The 22029-nt window shown below is 41.2% G+C and overlaps 1 protein-coding gene across 3 annotated transcripts; it reads right to left on the bottom strand.

Moving 5' to 3' along the window:
- Positions 1-485: 485 nt before the first annotated feature.
- Positions 486-21074, bottom strand: LOC138194449 (transcription factor E2F3-like). Of its 3 annotated transcripts, none has more exons than XM_069143197.1 (8): positions 20666-21074; positions 18001-18121; positions 16403-16533; positions 16086-16174; positions 14714-14872; positions 14117-14231; positions 13107-13248; positions 486-4254 (listed from the first exon to the last, which is right to left on the bottom strand). In XM_069143197.1, the coding sequence occupies exons 1-8, from the start codon at positions 20945-20947 to the stop codon at positions 3956-3958; spliced, it is 1338 nt and encodes a 445-aa protein (XP_068999298.1). In that variant the 5' UTR covers positions 20948-21074; the 3' UTR covers positions 486-3955. The 3 variants fall into 3 exon arrangements, with proteins under 3 accessions (XP_068999298.1, XP_068999300.1, XP_068999299.1); XM_069143199.1 differs by lacking the exon at positions 20666-21074 and adding an exon at positions 20199-20510; XM_069143198.1 differs by lacking the exon at positions 20666-21074 and adding an exon at positions 19903-19958.
- Between the last annotated feature and the right edge of the window lie 955 nt (positions 21075-22029).

The following is a 22029-nucleotide window of genomic DNA, read 5'->3' as shown; positions in this document are numbered from 1 at the left end:
CAGATAAATCTGAGAGGTTCTGAGATGTTTACGTGGAAAGGAATCAAGGAAAACACAATTCTGATACACAAATGCGTTTTTAGCTTTTTAACTTCTTCTCAAGTCTTAGTTTAGATTAGCTGACATATCATGTGAGCATTCATTGAAATAAAACCATGTGAGTTTTGAGGGGAAATTCCTACTTGTTGGAGCTGTTAGCAACTCATACTAGTGTTGTATTTTAGAAGCTTGTTATATTATCTATTGTGTCAAATCATCTTACAAGAAACTAAAGCTGTCAAATATATGCAGTTGAGTAGAAAGTGCTGGTGTGAATAAATAAAGTAGCTGAAAATGGAAACGCTCTATTAAGTACAAGTACCTCAATATTGTACTCCAACACAGAAACACTTTAAGTAGATGTTTTCGATCACTTTCCACCACTTTAAATTTTTACAGACACTTTTAAGTATTAAAAAACATAAAAATTGCTTATTTATATTGCCTTTATTCATTTAAATTTTCAATTACAAATGCCCCAAGTACAAAAACAAGTCCATTTATCCCTCCCCCCCCCACACACACAAATACAACTCAAATTCCTCATTGAACAGATGCACAGAAAAATTTATATAACTGAATAACACACATCAAAAACATCAAATTAGTCTACCTTAAACATTCAACAGCACTTTCATCCATGCGTTCAAATTGCAAATTGCTCTTTTTCTCTGTAGTTAGTGGAGACAGGCAGCAATATCATTATTTTACAGTCAATTCTTTCCTACCAAATAGTCAACTTTTCACATAACTTTTACAGAATATTTACGGATCCATATATCGTATTTGGTAACAGCTTAAGAATATCCATAAGAAAATAGCAGAAGTAACATTGTTGTTTCAATCTGGACTACAGTTAACACCATATTTAGCCTCATGATAACTTTCTGTAAGATCTCATCACACATCAGAATCACACAGTAGAAATGCTGCAATTTGAAGTCACCCATTATGCAAGACACTAGCTTTAGCAGTGCATTAAAAATCTGTTAACATTCCATAAGAAACCTATGGAAAGGTACAATCTTTCCAAAAAACATGTTTCCATCATGTAAAGGGATAAAATATCTCAACCAGATTCTGGTTGTCTGAAATAGATGGAGAAAAATATGATTATCTATGTAATTTGGAGAGAGTGCCACTGTGGTCAACCAGATAGGGGAAAATGAGCATAACTCAATTAGTGATGCTGACAAGGAGACTGGATTTTCACTTTAATTGAATGGATGAGGTTATTTTTACAAAGTCAAAATATTGTTCAGACCTCAGTACTCTCCAGGAAGGATATGTCAAAATAGTTCTAAAAAAAAGTGACACGGACTCCCTGACATCATTCCAAAACCACAGCGTCACAAAAGCAAAACTCCTTACACACTTCTGCAGAAATAAACCAGACCACTGGTTCAGTGGTGTATAGAGACAAAGAGATGTCACTTATTGACCAGTAAAGGGCAGATAGGCTAACTATGAATGGAGGACTGCATGCATGCAATATTGAATGTGTTCTACTTTTGGGGACTAGGAGATGTTTTCCATTTTACCAAAAATGAGAAAAAAAAAAAAAAACACTGACAAAAGAACAAAATAACTTATTGAAAATATCCCCCAAAAAAACAAAGCAAAAAAATATTGCAATACTTTTTGTATTGTCCACTTTTCCACCCTTTAAATGTGCACCCCGATATTCCAATTTTAGATGTGACAGCATGACAATGGTTTGAGCAACGGCATTCTCATTTCTATAATCAGGGTATGAGTGGCATCACACACACATCAAAAAGACAAAAGTGCGACATAATATCCATCATCATGGCTAAATAACACAAGTTCTATGACAAAAGGGAATTCAAAGACTCATACACACTATGGCATTTACCTCTACGCCCTATTACTATCGTCCAACATTAAGTGAGAGGTAGCCTACACAGTACCTTGTGCACTGAAAAATTAGAAAACTGTACATCAATTTACACACGGCAGGCTTTCTCTTCAGCACGCTTGATCTGACGCAACTCATACACACGACACACACGCAACACACGCAACTACTCAAGCGCACATCAACCAGGTCGGGGGAAAGTCAACGCTACCAGCAGCAATATTACCTGTGATCTCTAAAAGCCAGGGTTTCAGACGAGATGTGTGCATTTAATCAGGGATGTAATAAAATATAAGTTATTAGAGGTGAAATGTGATGATGTTTCAAATACCAAAAAAGGGGGGGGGGAAAAATTGTAAATTGACATCCTGCTGCTTTTGTTTCAGCAAGTAATCAAGCTTTTCTTCATGGACCGCTGTTTACATATTTACTGGCTCTAAACAACACATGACACTAAGGCTTATTTGCTCTGGATTCACTTTAAGTATTCCATTTGTATTCGTTTAGCCCTTCATTGCATGGTGAAGTCTCAATTATTGGCGATCTGGTCCTTTATTCTTCAGATGACCATCATGTCATTTCTACAGTATTAAAATCCATTAAACTTTAACAGTTATTGATTTTAAAAAGACTAAAGCTCACACTGAAGAGGCAGTGGGCATTGAAACTTTTCTGATTTGCTCAAACCACAGTATAACGGACTGACTGACTGACTGACTGAGGAGGCGTTAGGGGAAGTTTGGTTATGGCGGCTTCTGCTGATGAAGATGGAAAGGACACGTAAAAAGCAGCAAGAACGAGGGAGTTTGAGTCCTGAATTGACAAAGTCTTCATAAAAATACAAGTTGGTAATTTTTTTTTTTAAAGTTTGCACATCATGTATCAAAACTGGCCAGCTTTATACATTAAGTGCTTCTTCTGAACCACATATCACTCAGAAGTGATGGCTTTTCTGGGCTCTGTTATCAACTAAACACACATTTTGGGGTTATATGAGGACAGACATTTTTTTTTTTTTTCATGGTGAGCGTTTTTGTATTCATTGCACTCCAAAAATTTGCCCATTTGATCTGTAGATGACCGAGTGATGTACACTTGTCTTGTTTAAGAGCGAGGCAATTTCTTTTGCCTTTTACAGAAAAATGGAATTTGAATACTAACTAATGGGTACATGCCATCTTGCATGCAAATTTTAAATTAAGAGTGCCAGATACTTTTAGTAACTTTGTAAACTGGCCAAATGTGTATCAGGCGACCTGACAAGTGTCTGAAGAGGCACAGAAACAAGACAAGTAACCAAAGCCTCAACCTACCAAACCCCAAATATGAGCTGACAACTGTGGTCGTGTACGCTGAGCGCAAACATTTTCTTTTTTTATATATTTTTTTTAATTCCTAAAATCTTCTACATTTGAACACAAAAGATGCTTATTGAACAATCAGCAGTGTAAGCCTTCAATCACAGATAATTGGTGTAATAGAAACAAGTCAATGAGAAGTCTTCAATATCTCATCTCCCACAACACTTGGCATTAACACATCTAAAGGGTTACCTGGATGTGTCTGTACACAGGACAAGACACTCAATCACAGGAAATCCGCAGATCATTCTCATGATTTACTCACCAAAAGAGATTTGCGGACAGGAACCATCAACATTTAGTAACACTGTTTTCCTCTTCCCCGCTCTCGAGCATTCCCAGCTTTGGCTGATCATATCGTTATACTAAACCCACCCGATCTCCCAGGATGTGTGGTAATGCCAGGTGATGTGGAGGTGTTTTCCTTCGAGCTGTCTTTGTTTCTCTCTGTACGGAGGCATAAACATTGCATCATACAGAGGTGGATACTCTTCCACACCCCATTTATTCTCAACCAACCACCTGTGTAAATCACCATCCACTCAAAAAAGATGGCAAAGGCTTCACACTGACCAGGCCGTGTATGACTCATACCATGAAAGAACATGGTATTTAGTCCCTGTGGGACAGAAAGAGCCCTCAGTGTTTCATCTCCATCTATTTCATTTAGCTAATGCTAGCTGCACAGGAGGTCATCCAGGCCGAGTGAGGGCATTTTATCAAAGTCACAGGCGTCAAACAAGTCGCTAATTCCCTGGTCATCTCCCAAACCTAACAGGTAGTCGTCTTGGTCCAGAAGAGAAGGCCCGAGGTGCAGGAAAGGCCCCAAGGTTGAAGGGATCTGGTCCTCCGTTTGCTGGAGAAGACTGGTGTAAGGGGACGAGATGGGGGAAAGAGTCGTGACGGAGACAGCTGTGGAGGAAGAGGAAGGCGGAGCCAGAAAGGGGCTGGGAGAAGTGCTTGGGCAGCTGGCATCTGCAAAAGTAAATATTGAATATTAGTTATTATCGCTATTTAGTCAACAAGGCCCCAGACAGAGTGGCCATGTTCACCATTATGTGTGGAGCTTGTTACACTGGAGACCACATTTAAAATCTGATCAAATAACATTTCTAGGGTTTCATTAAAGATGCTTTGCTTCCATTGATCTGTACATGAGCCTGACCGATATACAAGTTGGATGATTTTATCAGCTGATATTGGCCCATGAGACATATTCAGATATCAGCATATGTTATCTGAAGTGAAAATCGTTTTAATTTTCCAGAACAAAATGCAGAAAAAGATGTTTGGGGTAATTTGAAAATCGTTCTATTTGTGTCCCGTTTTATTTTATTTATAGCCATCTGTAATTATTACATTCCGACTGAAGTTAACTGATATCCTTTTTAGACCAAAAAGTTTAATGGTAAACTGTAAAACATCCTGTCTCGATTAGATTATCTTTGTCACAAGACTTTAATAACCACACTTTTTTCAATATATACATATTGGAATTATTTTTACTTCATAGTATCTGCCCCAAAAACCCAGTATTAGTCAGCCCTTATCTGTACCAATGAATCAGGGATTGGTGTCACAAGTAACAGACACAAACAACTTGTTCACTGACATATAACTTGGGTTTTGTTTTCTACTCTACTCTCAGACATCTTTTTTTCAAACCAGTTTCAGGTCTTTCAGCTGATATTGGCGCATCACAGATATTTCTGTATCCGCGTACAAGTTGGCCACCATGAAGCCTTTTTCTGACAGAACATAACGCAGAAAAAGATGCTCTACCATCAGTAGCAAAAGTTCAAGGAGTGATAAGTTTCAACATGTACTTGCTGTGAGAACCTACACTCGATTGTATTTTTCATTTCCTTGTAGTGTCACAAAAGAAGTCCCGCAGCTAGCCCCTGTTTGGTTGTTCAGCATAGAAATTATGTTTTATGTTCAAGTAGCTGTAGATTGTAAAACTGAATATAGTTCATAACAATATGGGATACCAGCAGAGAAAGATATAGAAAATAAAATAGACAATCTTAAGCTGCAGACAGACACGCCAGTGTACACTTACGGAAACAATGACTTTGGCCTGAACCTGAAGCATCGAACTCCTTTTCATCTACACAGGTAAAACTTACTTAGTGTACTTATTGTAAAGAACGGTCCTTTCGTCCACAGGAGGAAGGACATTTTGTTTTCTTCTGTGTTGATATACATAATGTGTTGAACACAATAAAGGTCCTTGGCCAATAAGACTGATGAGCTCGGCGCGCTGGTAAAGACCCAGCGGGAATACCGGGAGTGCAGCATCATGTGTTTCACCGAGACATGGCTGCACTCACATTTCCCAGACCACAGCGCGGCCGTACCCGGCTTCAGGACTATTCGGGCGGACAGAGACGTTGTTCGGAGCAGCAAGAAGAAAGGTGGCGGGATTGCAGTCTATGTGAACGAGAGGTGGTGCAATCCCGACCATGTGTGTGTAGGAACGTTTCTGTAGCCCGGACATTGAACTTCTAGCCGTGGGGATGCGCCCGTATTATTTACCGAAGGAGTTCTCGTCCGCCATTGTTATCGCTGTGTACGTTCCTCCATCAGCTGACGCAGAGGCAGCAGTGGACACCATCCACTCCACTGTGTCCAAACTTCAGACTAAACATCCCGGTGCATTTCTGGCAGTTACTGGAGACTTTAACCAGTCTGGATAAAGTACTGCCAACTTTGCACCAGTATGTTGACTGCCCCACCCGGAACAATAAAACTCTGGATCTCCTGAATGCTAATGCCATGGATGCATACAGTGCTACTGCCCTTCCCCCCCTTGGTAGGTCTGATCACAACCTGGTCCTGCTGACACCAAAGTATGTTCCTCTGGTGTAGAGGCAGCCTGTAACCACCAGGACTGTGAGGAGGTGGACACAGGAGGCTAAAGACGCCCTGCAGGACTGCTTTGAGTCCACGGACTGGGATGTGCTGTGTGGACCACATGGGGAGGACATCAACAGCATGACGGACTGTATCACAGAATACATCAAATTCTGTGAACACACCACCGTACCATCCCGGACTGTACACTGCTTCCCCAACAACAAGCCGTGGATCACCAGTGACCTGAAGGTGCTTCTTAATAAGAAGAAAGCAGCCTTCAGCCACTGACTTCCAGTACAACTCAGAGTCCTGCCATCTGTAGAAGTTCTCTGATGACTCTGCAGTGGTTGGGTGTATAAGGGATGGACAGGAGGACGAGTACAGGGCAGTAGTGGAGGACTTTGTGGAGTGGGCGGAAAGAAATCACCTCCTTCTGAACGTGGTCAAGACCAGAGAGATGGTGGTCGACTTCAGGAGGAAGACGACGGCTCCACAACCGCTGAGAGTTCTGGGAGAGGAGGTGGACATGGTTGAGCAGTACAAGTACCTCGGTGTCTCCATCGACAACAGACTGAACTGGGAGACCAACATCACCACTGTCTACAAGAAGGGGATGAATCGACTCTTTTCCTTGAGGAAACTTCGATCCTTCAATGTGTGCAGCAAGATGTTGGAGATGTCCTACCAGTCTGTTGTGGCCAGTGTACTGTACTTCGCCGTGGTCTGCTGGGGGTGCAGCATTGGAGCCGGCAACACCAACAGACTTAACAAACTGGTTAAGAAGGCCGGCTCCATCATTGGCTGCAATCTGGACAGCCTGGAAAAGGTGGTGGAGAGGAGGACGCTGAGGAAACTATTATCCATATTGGATAATCCTGTCCACCCTCTCCACCACCTGCTGAAGGGACAGCGGAGCACGTTCTCCAAAAGACTCCTCCAGCTCCATTGTCACGAGGACAGATACAGGAGATCATTCCTGCCCACTGCAGTAAGACTGTAAAATAACTCACCGCTGGCCAAATCCATCACACAACAATAACACCGTTGTCTGTTTTTCTTGTTTGTTTAAATATAAAAAAAATAAAATAAAAAAAACTTTGCACGATTGTTTAGTTAGTTTTAATTTAATTTAATTATTCTATTTTATTTTATTCTTTTGATTTTATTATTTATTGCATGTACTGTGTATTTTTATATTTAATATTTTTTACTGTTATTTTATTGCTTTCCTGTATCAATAAATGCTGCTATAGCGAAAAAAAATTCCCTTTGGGGATTAATAAAGTAACTATCTATCTATCTATCTATCTAAAGCTCATCAAAAACACAAACAGGTCAGGTGTGTGCTAACTGTATGAAAATTCCACTGAACCACTGAAATGCATGAAAAAAAAAAATTATTTCCATTATTTAGGAGCTTGTTTGAATAAAAACATGTTTTTTAGGTTATATTTGTTGTATTTTAACGTGTGTTCCAGGGAGTGGTTAAAAGAATAGAATGGAACACTGACAGTTCTCAATGGCATTATGATGTCATAACAGGTGGTAGTCTGTTCAGTGGATGCTTCTTGGATCGTGGTCATTCCACCATCACCACTGAGAGAAAGAAACACGCATTTGAGAGAGAAAAGAGCACTGATTTGAAGACGAATCGTGAATTTTGAAAGATTGAATTTTGAAAGTGCATTGCTAACCTTGTAAACAATAAACTGTGAAAATCTGACTGAAAAAAATGTCAGAGTGGTCAACCTGCGCTCTGGCCGTTGGTGCATCAGGTAAGACAACAAACAAAATGAAGACCATGCTCATCGTATCTGCTATGAAAACACACTAGAGACGCCATTAAAACCGTAAATCTGGTCTTTAAATGTAGCAAAGCACGTTCTGCAGTTTTTGTTGGTGCCAGAGTTGGTTTCGACAGTTATTTTAGCTCACACCATTTCTCAAATCTGTTTTTCTACTAACTGTAAATAGTTAAATGATTCTAAAATTAGCAGCTTTTGACTACATTTAGTGAATCAGTACGGCAACATGAGTCATGGTTCAGTCGCGTGTTTGTTCATGTTGTGTTGACTGAATGGCCCTCACACTCTGACTACACGGACTTCAAATATTTTCTCTTCATGTTCACTGTCTCTGTCCACAGTCACACCGACAGCACCTGAGGTCCAGATAGGGCAAACTCTGCTCAGCAGCTCTTCTGGTTACTTTGTTCTGGGGTTTATCGGTGAAGGCTGCTTTGGCAAAGTGGCCAAGTGTCAAAACGTGAAGACCAAAGAGATTGTGGCTGTCAAGATCCTGAAAGACTCAGATATTACCCAGGACACTGAGAAAGAGGTAGCCCAGTAATAAATATACTGCAATATATTTGAGGGGAGTTCCATAACAACAATAGGCCAGGCCAAATAAATCAGCAATCTTAACCTGCTCAAATCTGCTGTCTGTGTAGCTGCTAAAAAATCTTTCATAATTTTCTTTTTATGACTTCCTAAACAAGGAAAATTCTGTCCATGTGTAATGATGATTTAACTACAATAGCTCATGGGAGCCTCATCAAATATTTTCCTTGTTAGACGACTACCTACTGCCGTATTTTGGTGTGCTACTATTAATTAGAGGGGTCACGTTCAATATGAATTCATGGCAACGAATCTACATGAACAATAATGTCACTACTGCAAATATCCTGCAGTGAGACTGTGTAACTAATAATTCTGTAAAAAAACACTTGACATGACAGAAAAATATTTTTGACAATGCAGCCTTGATGGAGCTCAATATATTCGACCTCGACCTGAGGACAAATGTTGTGTAACAATAATTTTAACTGTGGCTCATAACATGTGACTGTGTGTGACAGTCAAAAGTAGCTACACACAGTAATTTTGTCAGATCCTGACTGATCTTGTCACGGTGTCTGGGTTCATTTATAATTTAAAAGTAATGAATGAAATTACCATTGTTGTGCCACTTGTGTGAATGTGCACAACTCTCACTTTGTGTGAGAAAGGTCACTGAAACAAGTGTCTCGGTAAATGTGTGAGGGTTGGAGACCCTGCCGGTCTATATTTACAAAGCAAAATTACTGAAGTAAAAGTTTTGTGACAAAACTATTTTGTTACGTATCTTTGCACGTGTTTAAGTGTTAAATCATGGAGCTTCCTCAGTGGGTGTATGGCATATACCGGCACATCACGTAGTAGATTACACTACTGGTTTAAGCTATAGGTTCTTGTGAACCACTATGTGAAGCCTTGGTCCCACAGTTTGGGAATCACTGGTCTAGATCATGTCCTCCTCTTTTCTTCCCAGGTGTCCATTTTAAAGGCCATCAGTGTCCTGAAACCAGACCTCACCAATGTGGTCAAGTTCTTCGAGCGGTTCAAACACATGGGACAGACCTGTCTAGCATTTGAGATGCTGGACATTACTCTCTATGACTTTTTCGAAAATATTCACTGGATGCCAATGTCTCTCAACTCGATCCGCGCCATCACAAAGCAGGTTGGTATCATTTTATTATAAAACCAATTATCTATTGTTCTACATATCTACTCCTCATCAGTGAAGAAAACTTTAACCCCACACTGAAGCATGTGAAAAAACAACTAAATACAATACTTGTCTTTTTTTGTTTTGTCCCTGCAGCTTTTGGTTGCTTTGGACGCCCTGAAGCGTCTCAGGATACTGCACACCGACATCAAGCCGGACAACATTATGTTTGTCAATGTGCAGAAACAACCCCTCAGGGTCAAATTAATAGACTTTGGTCTGGCCATTGCAGCCTCTGAAGTCTTTACTGGGATGGAAATTCAGCCAGGCGGGTTCAGGTGGGTTCAGTCTTCATGGCTCAGCGATTAATCGAAGAGAGCTGTATTAAATCTAAATCTCCACATTGTTCTGTTGGTCCTCAAAGATTGGTAACAGATCTGTCATATTTGGGTCTCGTCTTCCCCCCTCAGGGCGCCAGAAGTTACCCTTGGCCTCCCCTTCACGGAGGCTATAGATGTGTGGGGACTTGGCTGCATCATGGCCTTCCTCTACCTTGCAGAAAACCTCTTCCCCGTCAACTGTGATTATCAAATGGTAGGTCAGCTAGTTCAGACAAGTCCAATCCAGAGGCAAGTGGGAGCTTCATGCAGAACTTCACCTGATGTGAATATGTATTTTCTGTCTGCAGATGAAGGGCATGGTTGAGATTCTGGGTCAGCCAGATGACCACCTGCTCCGTGCTGGTTTTTATACCGATTATTTTTTCACTGAAGAGGTGACTGCTGATGGTTCCAGTTGGAGGCTGATGGTAGAGTAGAATGTTTTTCTTGGTTGGTGTTGATTAAATCAGTTTGGATGAACTCTTCTAAAACAGTTTCATATATATATATTCTTCCTTCAGACACCAGATGAATATACAGCTTCTAACAATTTAAAACCAAAAGAGTGGAACAGCTTCATTGACCTGCAAAGCTCTCTGGATGGCCTGCTCAATGTAAGTACTTTCTGCTGTGTTGTATGAGTAAAGATTGAATCAGCAGAAGGTTCTGATCTGTGTCTACGAGGTGGGAGTTGATCACCTGACCTGACCTGTTTCCGAAATCCAGGTCTATCCAAAATGGGAGGCTGCTGAATATGCTGACAGAAGGACTTTTGTGGACCTCCTGAAACGTATGCTTCACCTTCATGGGGATGAAAGAATTTCTCCCCGTGAAGCTCTGCAGCACCCGTTCATCACAATGTCCCACCTGACAAAGCACCCCTTCAGCAGAAACTAGTAAGTGACCTTGTGTCAGTTCACACTGGTAGTTGACAGAAGGATGGACTGTTGGCTTTAATGGCTGAGCCGCAACAGTGGCCTCTAGCGTTTCGTTAACGGTCCACTCATTGGTTTTAAATGAGTCTTGTTTATATGCTAATCTGGTAATTGATTGTCATACTTCATCTAGTCTGACCATCTCCCAAGCCATAATGAGGGTCTGCCCTGTGGAGTACAGAGAGAAAACCTCTGCAGCCTACCTGTCTCATCAACAGTCAGCCACTGGGCGTTATGACACTCCAGTCACCGGGTCACTCAAGGGAACCAAAACCATTGATGATGGTTCCACCTATAACTCTGACAAAGGTATTTTGCCTTTAAAGGAATCCTTTAAAGACTTCTGTGAAGATGCACCAGTTCCTGGGACATCTGATGAAAGACTACTTTCTACTTCACATGATGTACATCCAGCTGCTTTGTTTCCTAATGGACTACATGTTCGCTTCAATGAAGAAGATCCAGCCACCTGGTCTTTTGATGGACCACAACCCTGCTTTAATGATGAAACTGTGCGGCCATTTGATGCAAAGGGCTTGACTGCCTCAGCCCCCCGTAGTCGCTCTAAAAGATTTCTGAAGAGGATTCAAAGATTCTTCAGTGGAATCAGAGATACCTTTTGTTGCTGTTGGCGTCCTTGATTATTATTTCTTTGTAACATTTTGTAAATATATTGTTTAATGCCACACCAAAACAATGCCTCAAACTACCTTCAATACTACAAGTCAACAGTCTGTAATGAAAAACATTCAACTGCCTCATCTTCTGACAGTCCACAACCTGAAATATGTCCAACTGCCTCATCCGCCAACGGTCCGCATCTTAGCTCCAATGAAAAATATCCAACTGCCTCGTCTTCTAACAGTCCACATTCTGGATCAAATGATGAAGATCCAGCTGCCTGTCCTTCTGATGGACCACAACCCTGCATTAACGAAACTGTGCGGTCTTTTGATGGAGCTAAAGCAAAAGACTTGACTGCCTCAGCCCCCTGTTATCACTCTGAAATATTGCTGAAGAGGATCCATAGATCATTCAGTGGAATCAGAGCTACCTTTTGTTGTTGTTATAGTGTCCTTGATTATTTTTTTCTTTGTAACATTTTGTAAATAAATTGTGTAATGCCATAGCTATACAATGCCTCACACTACCTTCAATACTTGCTACTAGTAAACAGCAAAGTACAGAGGTGTTATTCAGAGAATAGTTTGAATCCATAACAATAAAGTGCACTGTTCCAAACATCACCAAACTTTTTATAAATAACCATCAGGGTTGTCTTCATCTTTATCTGGGACACAAAATTCTTGATAAAAAGTAAGACTTTTAAACTTTGAAGAAAGATACTATAAATCAATTTTAGCAAAGTCCAAAGGGGAGCTTTTTAAAAACTGTCCATCATATATCAGACAACTGAATAAACCAATGATGTGTCAGGGCTGCATTTCGTTAAACGTAACACCTTCATTCACATCTAAAATCCACTCCATAAACTATATTGTGCACCCTATTTAGCAGAACATCCAGGAAATCACAATCTTGGGGTACCAACAAATAAAAAGTTCAGCCAATCTCCTGGGGGAAATCGCAGATGCACCCATACCAGTGGTCCCAAAAATGTGTGGAATTCAGGTGCCAATGTTGATCAAATGACAAAAGTTGAGGGTTTAATTCACTTCAGAGACAAAAACAGAGAACTGCTACATGTCGCAAATATTTGTTTAGAGCTGGAAAAAACTGAAACGTCTTTTCAGACACTGTAATGACCTCACTCAGTGTGTGATTACATTTAGTACAGAGGATGGACCCTTATGACTTTGTCAATAACCAGGCTTTTCATCTGGCACCACAGGAGGGTAAAATTGTCCACACGTTCACAAAGTTGTGTGATCCATGGCTAGATACCGTACATCATAAACTATTCGCCAAATTCCCATAAGTCTTAGCTGTGCATCAAGCAAGTAAAAATACATGCCTTAAAAACGGCATGCTAAACAACATAAACACTCATCTTAACAGACAAGAAACACTGCAAGAAACTCTGTTCAGGAACTAAAATTGTTCAGGAAATGTCACCTTGACTACCTCTGAATTTCTTTCTTTATTTTGAAAGAAAATGAAGTGAATAAAACACTGCTGCACACTGATATCTGAAACAAACCTTGAAGGACTTTGAGGAAAGGTGAGTTCCCATTGATGTCTGTGCTGCCATTTTTTATAGGACTTCTGGGGTCATTCTCCTCATCTGGGCACAGCAAGACGTCTATGGGACCCTTGGTGCTGGTCAGGTGGATGGATAAACTCTGGAGAGTAGAAATAAAATCAGAAAAGTGACAGGACTAATCTTGACAACAAAGATGGCCCGCTCTATTGAAAGATGAAAAGTTTCCTTTCCACATGGCCACAGCTTAAATGTTCCAGTGTCTACCAATGTATATACACCAGGTACTGGAGTCTGTGCAGAGTACATGATAAACTCGTAACTCGGTGCAAACTGATGGAATACATTTTGCTATAGATCCAGAGGTTGCTTCATTCACTGAGCTGTCATTCTTTTGGTAAAACAACGTAGCAACACCAAGTCTAAAAGGGTCAGCTTTACTAGTTGAAACTTCCAAAGTGAGTACATTGATTTTCTTAATGTGTGTGTTAAACAGGTAGCAGCACATGTTAGCTGCTGTTAGGGCAGAATCTCACTGCACTTTTTCAAAGGTTACATACTGGAAAACTTTTGTGAAGCTGTTGGGTATTCATTTAAAATCCAAAATGATGTCAACTTTTACAGTGTGAATCAAATTTGTTTAATGTCTTGCTATGAGTCAAAAATAATGTGATAGCAATATGGGGCATCCAATACAGACTTATACATGGGACAGGTTTATCTGCTTGGTATAAAGACTGGAAGATACCTGACTTTGTGATAAACCCCATTAAGATTAGGACTATTCTTCTGGACTAACATGTCCCAGATGCACCTTAGCACCTTATTTAGAGTTAATATTAATTCCTATGTTCTTTGGGTAAGATCAGGAGAAAACTTAACCAAATTTCCACCAGTTGTTTGTTGGAAGTACAAGTCAGAGGTTGGATGACTAGTGTGCAAGAAGCAGAAGATTCACCAGGACAACGGTGACAAACACAGTGTATGCGTTTTTGTGCGAGTACACAAACCTCATCAGGGTCTGGTACTTCCAGTTTGGTGTCTGTTGGTGCTTTGATGACAATAACAGTCTGGTCTCTGAGGTTCCCCAGCTGTTTGATGTCTTGGTACGTTACATAAGCATACGTGGAGACAAACCGGGTTAAAGAAATGAAACCAAAATCCAATATCAGTTCTACACATATCAATAGTGGACATATGTAACATGTTCTGGGGTCAAACCTAGATGAGTTGCTTTTCATTTTACACACTATACTGTACACAATCTGCATTCGGTGACACATGTAACACATGCAGCGTTGTAAGATGAAGGTGTGCTTCGGATCTGATTTTTAAATCAGGGTTCAAGTCCAACCCTGTTGAGGTTTTGCCACCGCGACATTTAGAGTCAGGAATAACCTGCATCAATCCTGCATTTGAACTTTAATCGGTTTGAGCCATCAGTCGGACAACATTTACCTGATGGATTATGGATACGTGTTCACTGAGGCAAGGTAGCTAGAAGTTTGGGAATCGCTAGAAGTTTGGGAATCGCTAGAAGTTTGGGAATCGCTAGAAGTTTGGGAATCGCTAGAAGTTTGGGAATCGCAAAATCAACAAAAGGATATTTCTGGTTGCCTGGCAAATCGCTCATGTGCCTCATATCCAGGCTGCATCTCTGGATGAGTTGTTCGAGCCTCTGCTCTTCTTCAGCCAGCACAGAAACTTCGGCTGTGAGTCTTTGTCTCTGGCTCAGTGCCCCCTCTACCTCCAGCAGACTGCAGCCCCTGTGAGTGAGAGAGCAGATGGAGGAGAGTGAATTAGAGCAGATTTAGTACATATTGAGGCTTCTCTCTTACAGCTTCTCTGGTAGCTCATGCTCTTTGTTTCAAATATTTGATACAATAGCTTCAAAAAGACTAAAAAAAAAAGGTCTGATGTCAGTTTTCTGTCCCTGACACAGATTTAAAGTTTTATACTACCCTTCAACAAGCAAACGTATCCCTAGTTTTGCCTCATCTTATCTGCTGTAAAGCACACGTGGACCACAAATCACAACGATGAAGAACATGCTTTCTCAGTCATTTGATACGAGATTCATTTGTGGACATTTCCAAGTCTAGTGATGGATAAAGACTGAAATTTACGTTAGCAACATCTAAATTTAGGACAACCACATCAACACCGAGCTTTAAAAAGAAAATAGATACAGTACAACATCATAAACAAAACTTTTAAAAAGTTAAGACTTAATCAGAAAGCATATTATATGCTTTCAAGAACCAATAAGCACAGGTGCTTAAGGCCCATTCCTGAACTGCATGTCCTCTTCATGACAACTAAATAAATGGGGACACAAGTAGTAAGTTTAGCACGACTAAGGCCAAGTCATGGTTCCTGTGTCCACATGCGCTCCCCGATGCACTTTGAACAAGGACAATTCATACAATTTAAGGTAATTGTCGGTCTGCTACGTAGACCAAAGCTAGGTATGCATGATTCCGGATCAAATGTGAATTTCTATTTTCTTGCTTAGAATTGAGATCACTTTTATTGATGAATTATTAAAAGAAAAAGAAAAAAAGGTGCGGGATGGCGAATAGTCTCGCACAGCCTCTCCTCAAAATAAACATTCGATTTTGTTTTCCTGATGCAGTCGACAGACCAGACCCTTGGGAACTTGGGAGGATGACAATTTTTGTCTCACAGATCAAGATAGCATGAATTGGAAGTTATTGAAAAGGAAGGAAATAAAATAGGAAACACAAAAAAGGAGCAAACGTTGGAGGAGGAAGACATATAAGGGCACCTGGAGACATGCCAAATAATCCCATTATTTTGTTAAATTTCTTCATGATGGGATAACTTGCATACAAAGTGGCAGTTTTAAGTTTCTTGCTGTTGCCACAGTGTCAATTTTAGTGGGTGCTACGGTCCACAAGTAGCATAAAATCAAACCAGAGCCTTTAGATGAAAGAGTGGGACACAATGACCACTTACATCCACTGAATGTTGTTTTTTGATTTCTTCTTGATGAGATGAATGCCTTCTAGTACATTGGTGATATCATACAGCCGCCTTTTCTGTACCTGAAAGCAAGAATACAGGTAGATATAGCCGTGTAAATTAGCAGTCACTAAATCAGCGATTTTATATGCTCGGAGTGCTTACAATTGTTTTACAATGTTTTAATCTACCAGGGCATTTTAAGTAATATTACATTACATTTCATTTAGCTGACGCTTTTATCCAAAGCGACTTACAATAAGTGCATTTCAACCATGAGGGTACAAAACCCAGTGTGGGTATAAATGTACCTGTAAAGTTTCAGCAGCAAGGTTTAGGTCCAAAACACCATCAGAGGACTGAGCGAGAAGGTCCACAAACTTCTTTGTTAAGAGGCCCAAGGAGGTGTCATACCGCGTCTTCTCTGGTGGAGACTTGGGCGCTGTGGTGGACAAAAAGTGAGACGATCAGAGAAATAAAGGAGAAGGGTAAAGTATTTCCGTTTTATACCTGATAGTTACTTTTTGCTGAGAAATTTAGGATTAAAAATTCCTTGTCACAATTTCCCTTAGGAGCAGAAAGCCAAGCGAAATATGGCTTCATCAATATGTGAAAGAGTCAACCAGATCTCAGGATTTCAGGGTACCATAGAAATCAAAAAGCAAGGTTTCCCACAGCAGCAGGTGTCATAAGAGATCGACATGTACAACAGTCCAGTTTTAACAAAGCTAACTCAACAACTGTGTAATAACTCGCACCTTAAGAAATATTATAAGATTCAGGTTTTGTTTTTTCAAATGTGGTTGTCCTTTATTTCATTCACTGGAACTCGTAAAATCAACTGGGACCATGCCTCATGGATATTTTGCACTTTGAATAAAAACAGATTGATTGATTGATGTGACCGTGTTTCTGATGTGACTCTGTTTTTTTATACAGGACCCCATTTAGAGGTTTAATCACTGACACACTGCAACATTGGGGAAAACGGATGGAGAATTTTCAATGTGGGCAAATGACTCCAATAAGTTATAATCAGCTGGGCATGTGTGATTTACATGAAGATACACTGAGGGTTAAACAATGGGTCGAAGTTAACTTTAATAATCCCCAGCTGGAAACATTTCGCCCCAAGTGTTGAGTTAGAATTTATCAGCCGAGCTTGGATTTTAATAGAAATTGCTGTGTGTAGATAATATCTCTTCCTCTCCTCGGAGGAATACAGCTGTTCAAGAGCACGGGATTGCAGAATGTCACGTGTTACCCTACAACACATCTACTGGTATAAATCAACAATATCATGTATTACACTCCTGTGATGGCTACACATCACACAAAAAAAATGATGCTCTGATTTTGCCCCAGATATAATGTAAGAGGACTGCACAGGACACACATGCAAAGAGTTCACCAAAATCATGGGAAATCTGAAAGAATAACTTTCTTGTTAAGCCCAGCTGTAGAATTTAAAGCAGTCAGGAAGCAATTAGAAATGTATTGTGTTTTTGAAAATGTTTGCGTATGCTGGCAGATGAAAAAAAAATCATTGGGTATTCCTTCAGAAATGAAGTGTTGATGTTACTATGGAGAGATCTACAATGCTGCAGGGAACTGAGGATGAGAGTACTTTTTAGATAATTGGTTTTCAAAAACATTCAAATCTCATTATTCTTATATTAAAAATGTAAAACACTTCCTGATCAAAATGTCAGTGAACCACTTTGAGAAAATTACACACAAAACCTTTGTGATTAAGTACAGCTCTGGAAAAAAAAAATTGCTCAATGCGATGACTGTACAAAGCCTGTTCATCAGTGTAAAACGTGGTGAGGGCGAGCATCTGCACAGGATGAACCTGAATGGAAAATTCTGCTTTGAATGTACCAACAGAATGTCGAGGGTTTCTTACTTCTGGGTGTCTTTAGCCGTGCCCCATTGGTCGCTGCAGCTCCACCTCTGCCTCTTGGAGTTCTGGTTGGTTCTGACTGGTACTGGTGGTCTGAATCATCGAGAGCCAAACGCCTTTTTGCCTAGGAGACCACAACAGAGGGTGTTAGCAGTACATAGGGTTGTCTCGGATGTAGGCATCACTCATCTCTGAAGCCACCTCACAAACAATGATACATATACTTCCCCCTCTTCAGAGTATCTGAAGTGTAACATAGCAGAACAAAAAATTGACACCAAAAAGATAAATGTTAAAAGTTCTATGTAAACTTTGAGAGAGACACACTTGCTGAGTAAAGTCCATTGCCGGGTGCTTTTTGATCACTGAATCTGAAAGGACATTGTTCTCTGCAGCCTTCAGCATTGATAAGCCCATTATTTTACTTCAGGATTTCTGAAGTGTTGCAGTGAGGACACGTCATAAAATCTTGAGACAAATAAAGATGTTCATCCAAATACTAATGTATTACAGTGAAATACTGGCAGTAATAAACTTCATACGTGATGATGTGGCACAAAACTAATGACTGTGATTCATTTTTTTTTTTTATCCCCAAACAGACTGGCCACGACAAACCCAAATAGCATAAGAATGAGTCACACTTACGGGTTTGATCCGAGTGCTGTACAGTAGTGCCAAAGTAAACCAACACATGTATACAACTAGAGTATACGTAGCAAGACCACATAACTAAAGGGAACGTCGGGTAATTTCACTTTCAGTTCGAGGCACTTTAACAGTCGTCAAGTAAAGTTATTTCCTGCATCTATTAAACAAAGACACGTTTGTCTCTGAACAGCATCATGAGATTTTTTTTTTTTTGTACATTTGATACGCTGCAGCATTTTTAAACCACCAAAGAAAAATCTTAAATCTTTAGTTATAGATTGCTAGTGATGTCCCTGCTCCAGCCAATTTGTTGAAGAGCATTTAAACACACTCCTACCAAGTTAGCGGTTTACTTCTAATTTCAGAAGGATCTCACACCAAGTTTTGGACTCAGCCGTACTATTTAACACCGTGTTGAAACCTGAATAGATAACGCGATCAACATCTCCGCACAATTAAGATGCAGATGTCAGATAAGGACCTAAATCAATGTGTCAGTTGCTTCAGTGAGAAGCTGAATATGTTGTCGATTCCACACATAAATCCTCGTGGCCCAGTGAGCAGTCTTCTCAGCCAGTTGGTTGGCAAGAAGCCACCCCGTTTTAGTGTCTTTGAGCAACACGCCAGCACCAGTGTGCTGATCTGCTGCATTTCCCTCTAAATTTAAGGGCAGAAATCAACTCGCCCTCGGGAAATAAAAGTATTTCAACCATCATTGAAAAAAAAAAAAAACCATGTAATACTTAATGTAACTTGATCAAACACAAGTCTGAGAAAGAATAATATGCCCTCTGTTGACTGTCAAAGTGTCAGCCATTTTATATCAGCAAAAGCAGCTCCCCTCACCCCCACCCCCTCCCCTCCACCCCCACCCCATGCCTGCTCATGGCCACAGCAGGCAGAGAAGAGGTACAGAGGCTGGTGTAGTTCATGCATGAACATCAAGGAACAGACCTCCACCCTGAATGCTGCTCAAACTACTCTGTGTGGTTTGTGCACGTTGAGGACACAGGAAACGTGCAGTCAGCAGTAAAGCAGCAAACTCGGGTTTCACTTTTACTCGGCGTGAAAGGCGCCGTAACGTTACTTTATTTTACAAAAGAGAGGGACGTAAATAACACTGATGCGGAAGAAATAAATATATAAATATAAAGGTCAAGGCCGACAACGAGTTACACTGTCCACTGATAACCAATAGTGCGACTAGCCTCGAAAGCTAACACACATTTTTTTTTTTTTGGTGTCAAGCTTCACCCAAGTTGGCTCAACATCTACGGAGACGACTGAGAGGGACATCTACCGAGGACTTCCACCACTGATAGGACACTACATCCGTGTACAAAACAGGGCTGTGCAAGTTTCGATCCTCGTGTCTTGCAAAGCTACAAAAAAAAAAAAAAAAAAGGAGCTAACTAAAGACCCAAAGGCAGCCCCCCCCCTCCACCTTCTTCCTCCACCTTTCCTCCTCCACCACCACCACCACCACCCCCCTTAAATTAAGACACCCGACAGCAGCCACTAGGCCACCGCTAACGTTGCTCATCTCTTACCAATATTTCCATCTAGGCTGCTAAAAAAACAACAACAAAAAAACAACAAAAGGGTTGCAGCGGACTCTAAAGCGCCCTGAAAGTCAGCTAAGCACGCTACTACGTGACAGGTCCGCATTTCGGTTCGCGCTAAACTAACTTCAACTCGCCCTTTTCCGCGTCCCTGAAGCCAACGAAACCCCTTCAACCCTTTCGACCGGCCCGGCTCGGCCCGGCCCGGCTCGGCTCGGCCCGGCGGTGGTTTTAGTCAGCCGACCTCGCCGGGTTTGAGTCGTGGGAATACCCTGGCTAAAGAGGCTAACACGCTAGCTGCCCGAACAACAAGCTCGGCTAGCCTTAGCAAGCTAACATATTTTTCTTCTCCCCCCCCCTCTCTCTGTCTCTCTCTCTCTCTCTCTCTCGGTCGTAGTTTGGCAGCAAAAAAGCTAAAACATGTTTCAAACGAGCTGTGTAAAGGTTATTATTACCGGCGGTCTCCCCAGAGCGGGTCGTTGTCCGGCTCCGTTTGCTGCAGGTTGTTGCGGAGTTGTGTAAATGTTGTTAATCTGAGGCTCGGATAAACACACGTTTGATGTCTGTGTAACGTTGCAAGGCGGTGGTGTGGTTATTATTTGGATGTATGTGGCGTTGGCTTGACCGGGATTTAAACGATCCGAGAGAGCTGTTAAAATGATATTCTTGTCCAGAGGAGAGCCCCCGACCCCCGCTAAAATCACTTTGTCCGGAGCCGAGGAGATCCCTCTTCTCATCTTGCGTATTCGGGGTAACCCCTTTCTTGTCGCTGAACTTTCAAGCCCGTATTGCTGCTAATCCGCCGCGATAGTTACAAAAATAATCAGACCGAAGTGAAGACGAGTGTCTGAATTACCGACTTTAGAAAAGTATTTTTCCTCGGGAAAGTGCATTTAGGCAGATGCAACGGATTAAAAAGTAGCGCAACTCTCGTTTCCCCCGTCTAGAAATGGCTTCAGGAAACGGCCTGATGAATGAAGGGATACGGTTTACGCGCTCAAGAGCCCTCCCGCGAAACTCAGATTTCCCGGGAAATTTTCAAACGGAATTTACATACCGGACCCCATTGGGCCTCCACGGGAGAGTCCCCGCCCACATTACTGCCGTACCGACCAATGGGTGCGCAGAATTCAGTGCGCCACGTGTTCATTGGCAGTTGTAAACAGGCAACGTCGGCTGTCACGCCTTGCGTGCTCCCCGACGCGACGCTAAGTGGCGCAAGTGACCAATTTTACTGAAGCGAAAGGAAGCAGTGGTCAATAATGCAACACAACAGAGCCGACGATGGCTGTATTTCATATGTTTGGAGCCCCTTACATAGTTCCTCCCTGTTTAGCATGCTTTTTGTGCGCTCTTTGATGTCAGATGTTAGGACCTTCTCCGGCCATATAACCTCCAGGATTATATGATAGGACCTTCTCCGGCCATATAACCTCCAGGATTATATGATAGGACCTTCTCCATATAACCTCCAGGATTATATGATAGGACCTTCTCCGGCCATATAGCCTCCAGGATTATCTGTTGAAGATGGCGCCGTGCTAGTGGCAGCCTGTTACAGCAGCTCCCCCGAGTGTGTTTTTGTTTTAAGTATTTTTACTGTTGTTTTATTGCTTTCCTGTATCTATAAATGCTGCTGTAGCGAAAAAATGTCCCCTTGTGGGATTAATAAAGTAACTATATATATCTTGCTGTTATTGGAGATCAGTGTTACAAGCAGCTCATTCAATTAATATACAAAATACAATCTCCACCATTTCCCTCCTAGAAGGATGATCTGAAATGAATTTTAATTGTGTTTGAATTTTGATATTTGTAT

The sequence above is a fragment of the Embiotoca jacksoni genome, unplaced genomic scaffold, assembly GCF_022577435.1.
Source record: "Embiotoca jacksoni isolate LCO1_2020_lvr unplaced genomic scaffold, fEmbJac1.0.p SCAF_11, whole genome shotgun sequence".
Taxonomy (NCBI): domain Eukaryota; kingdom Metazoa; phylum Chordata; class Actinopteri; family Embiotocidae; genus Embiotoca; species Embiotoca jacksoni.
The sequence above is the reverse complement of the archived record's forward strand: the minus strand, read 5'-3'. Positions and strand labels throughout refer to the sequence as shown.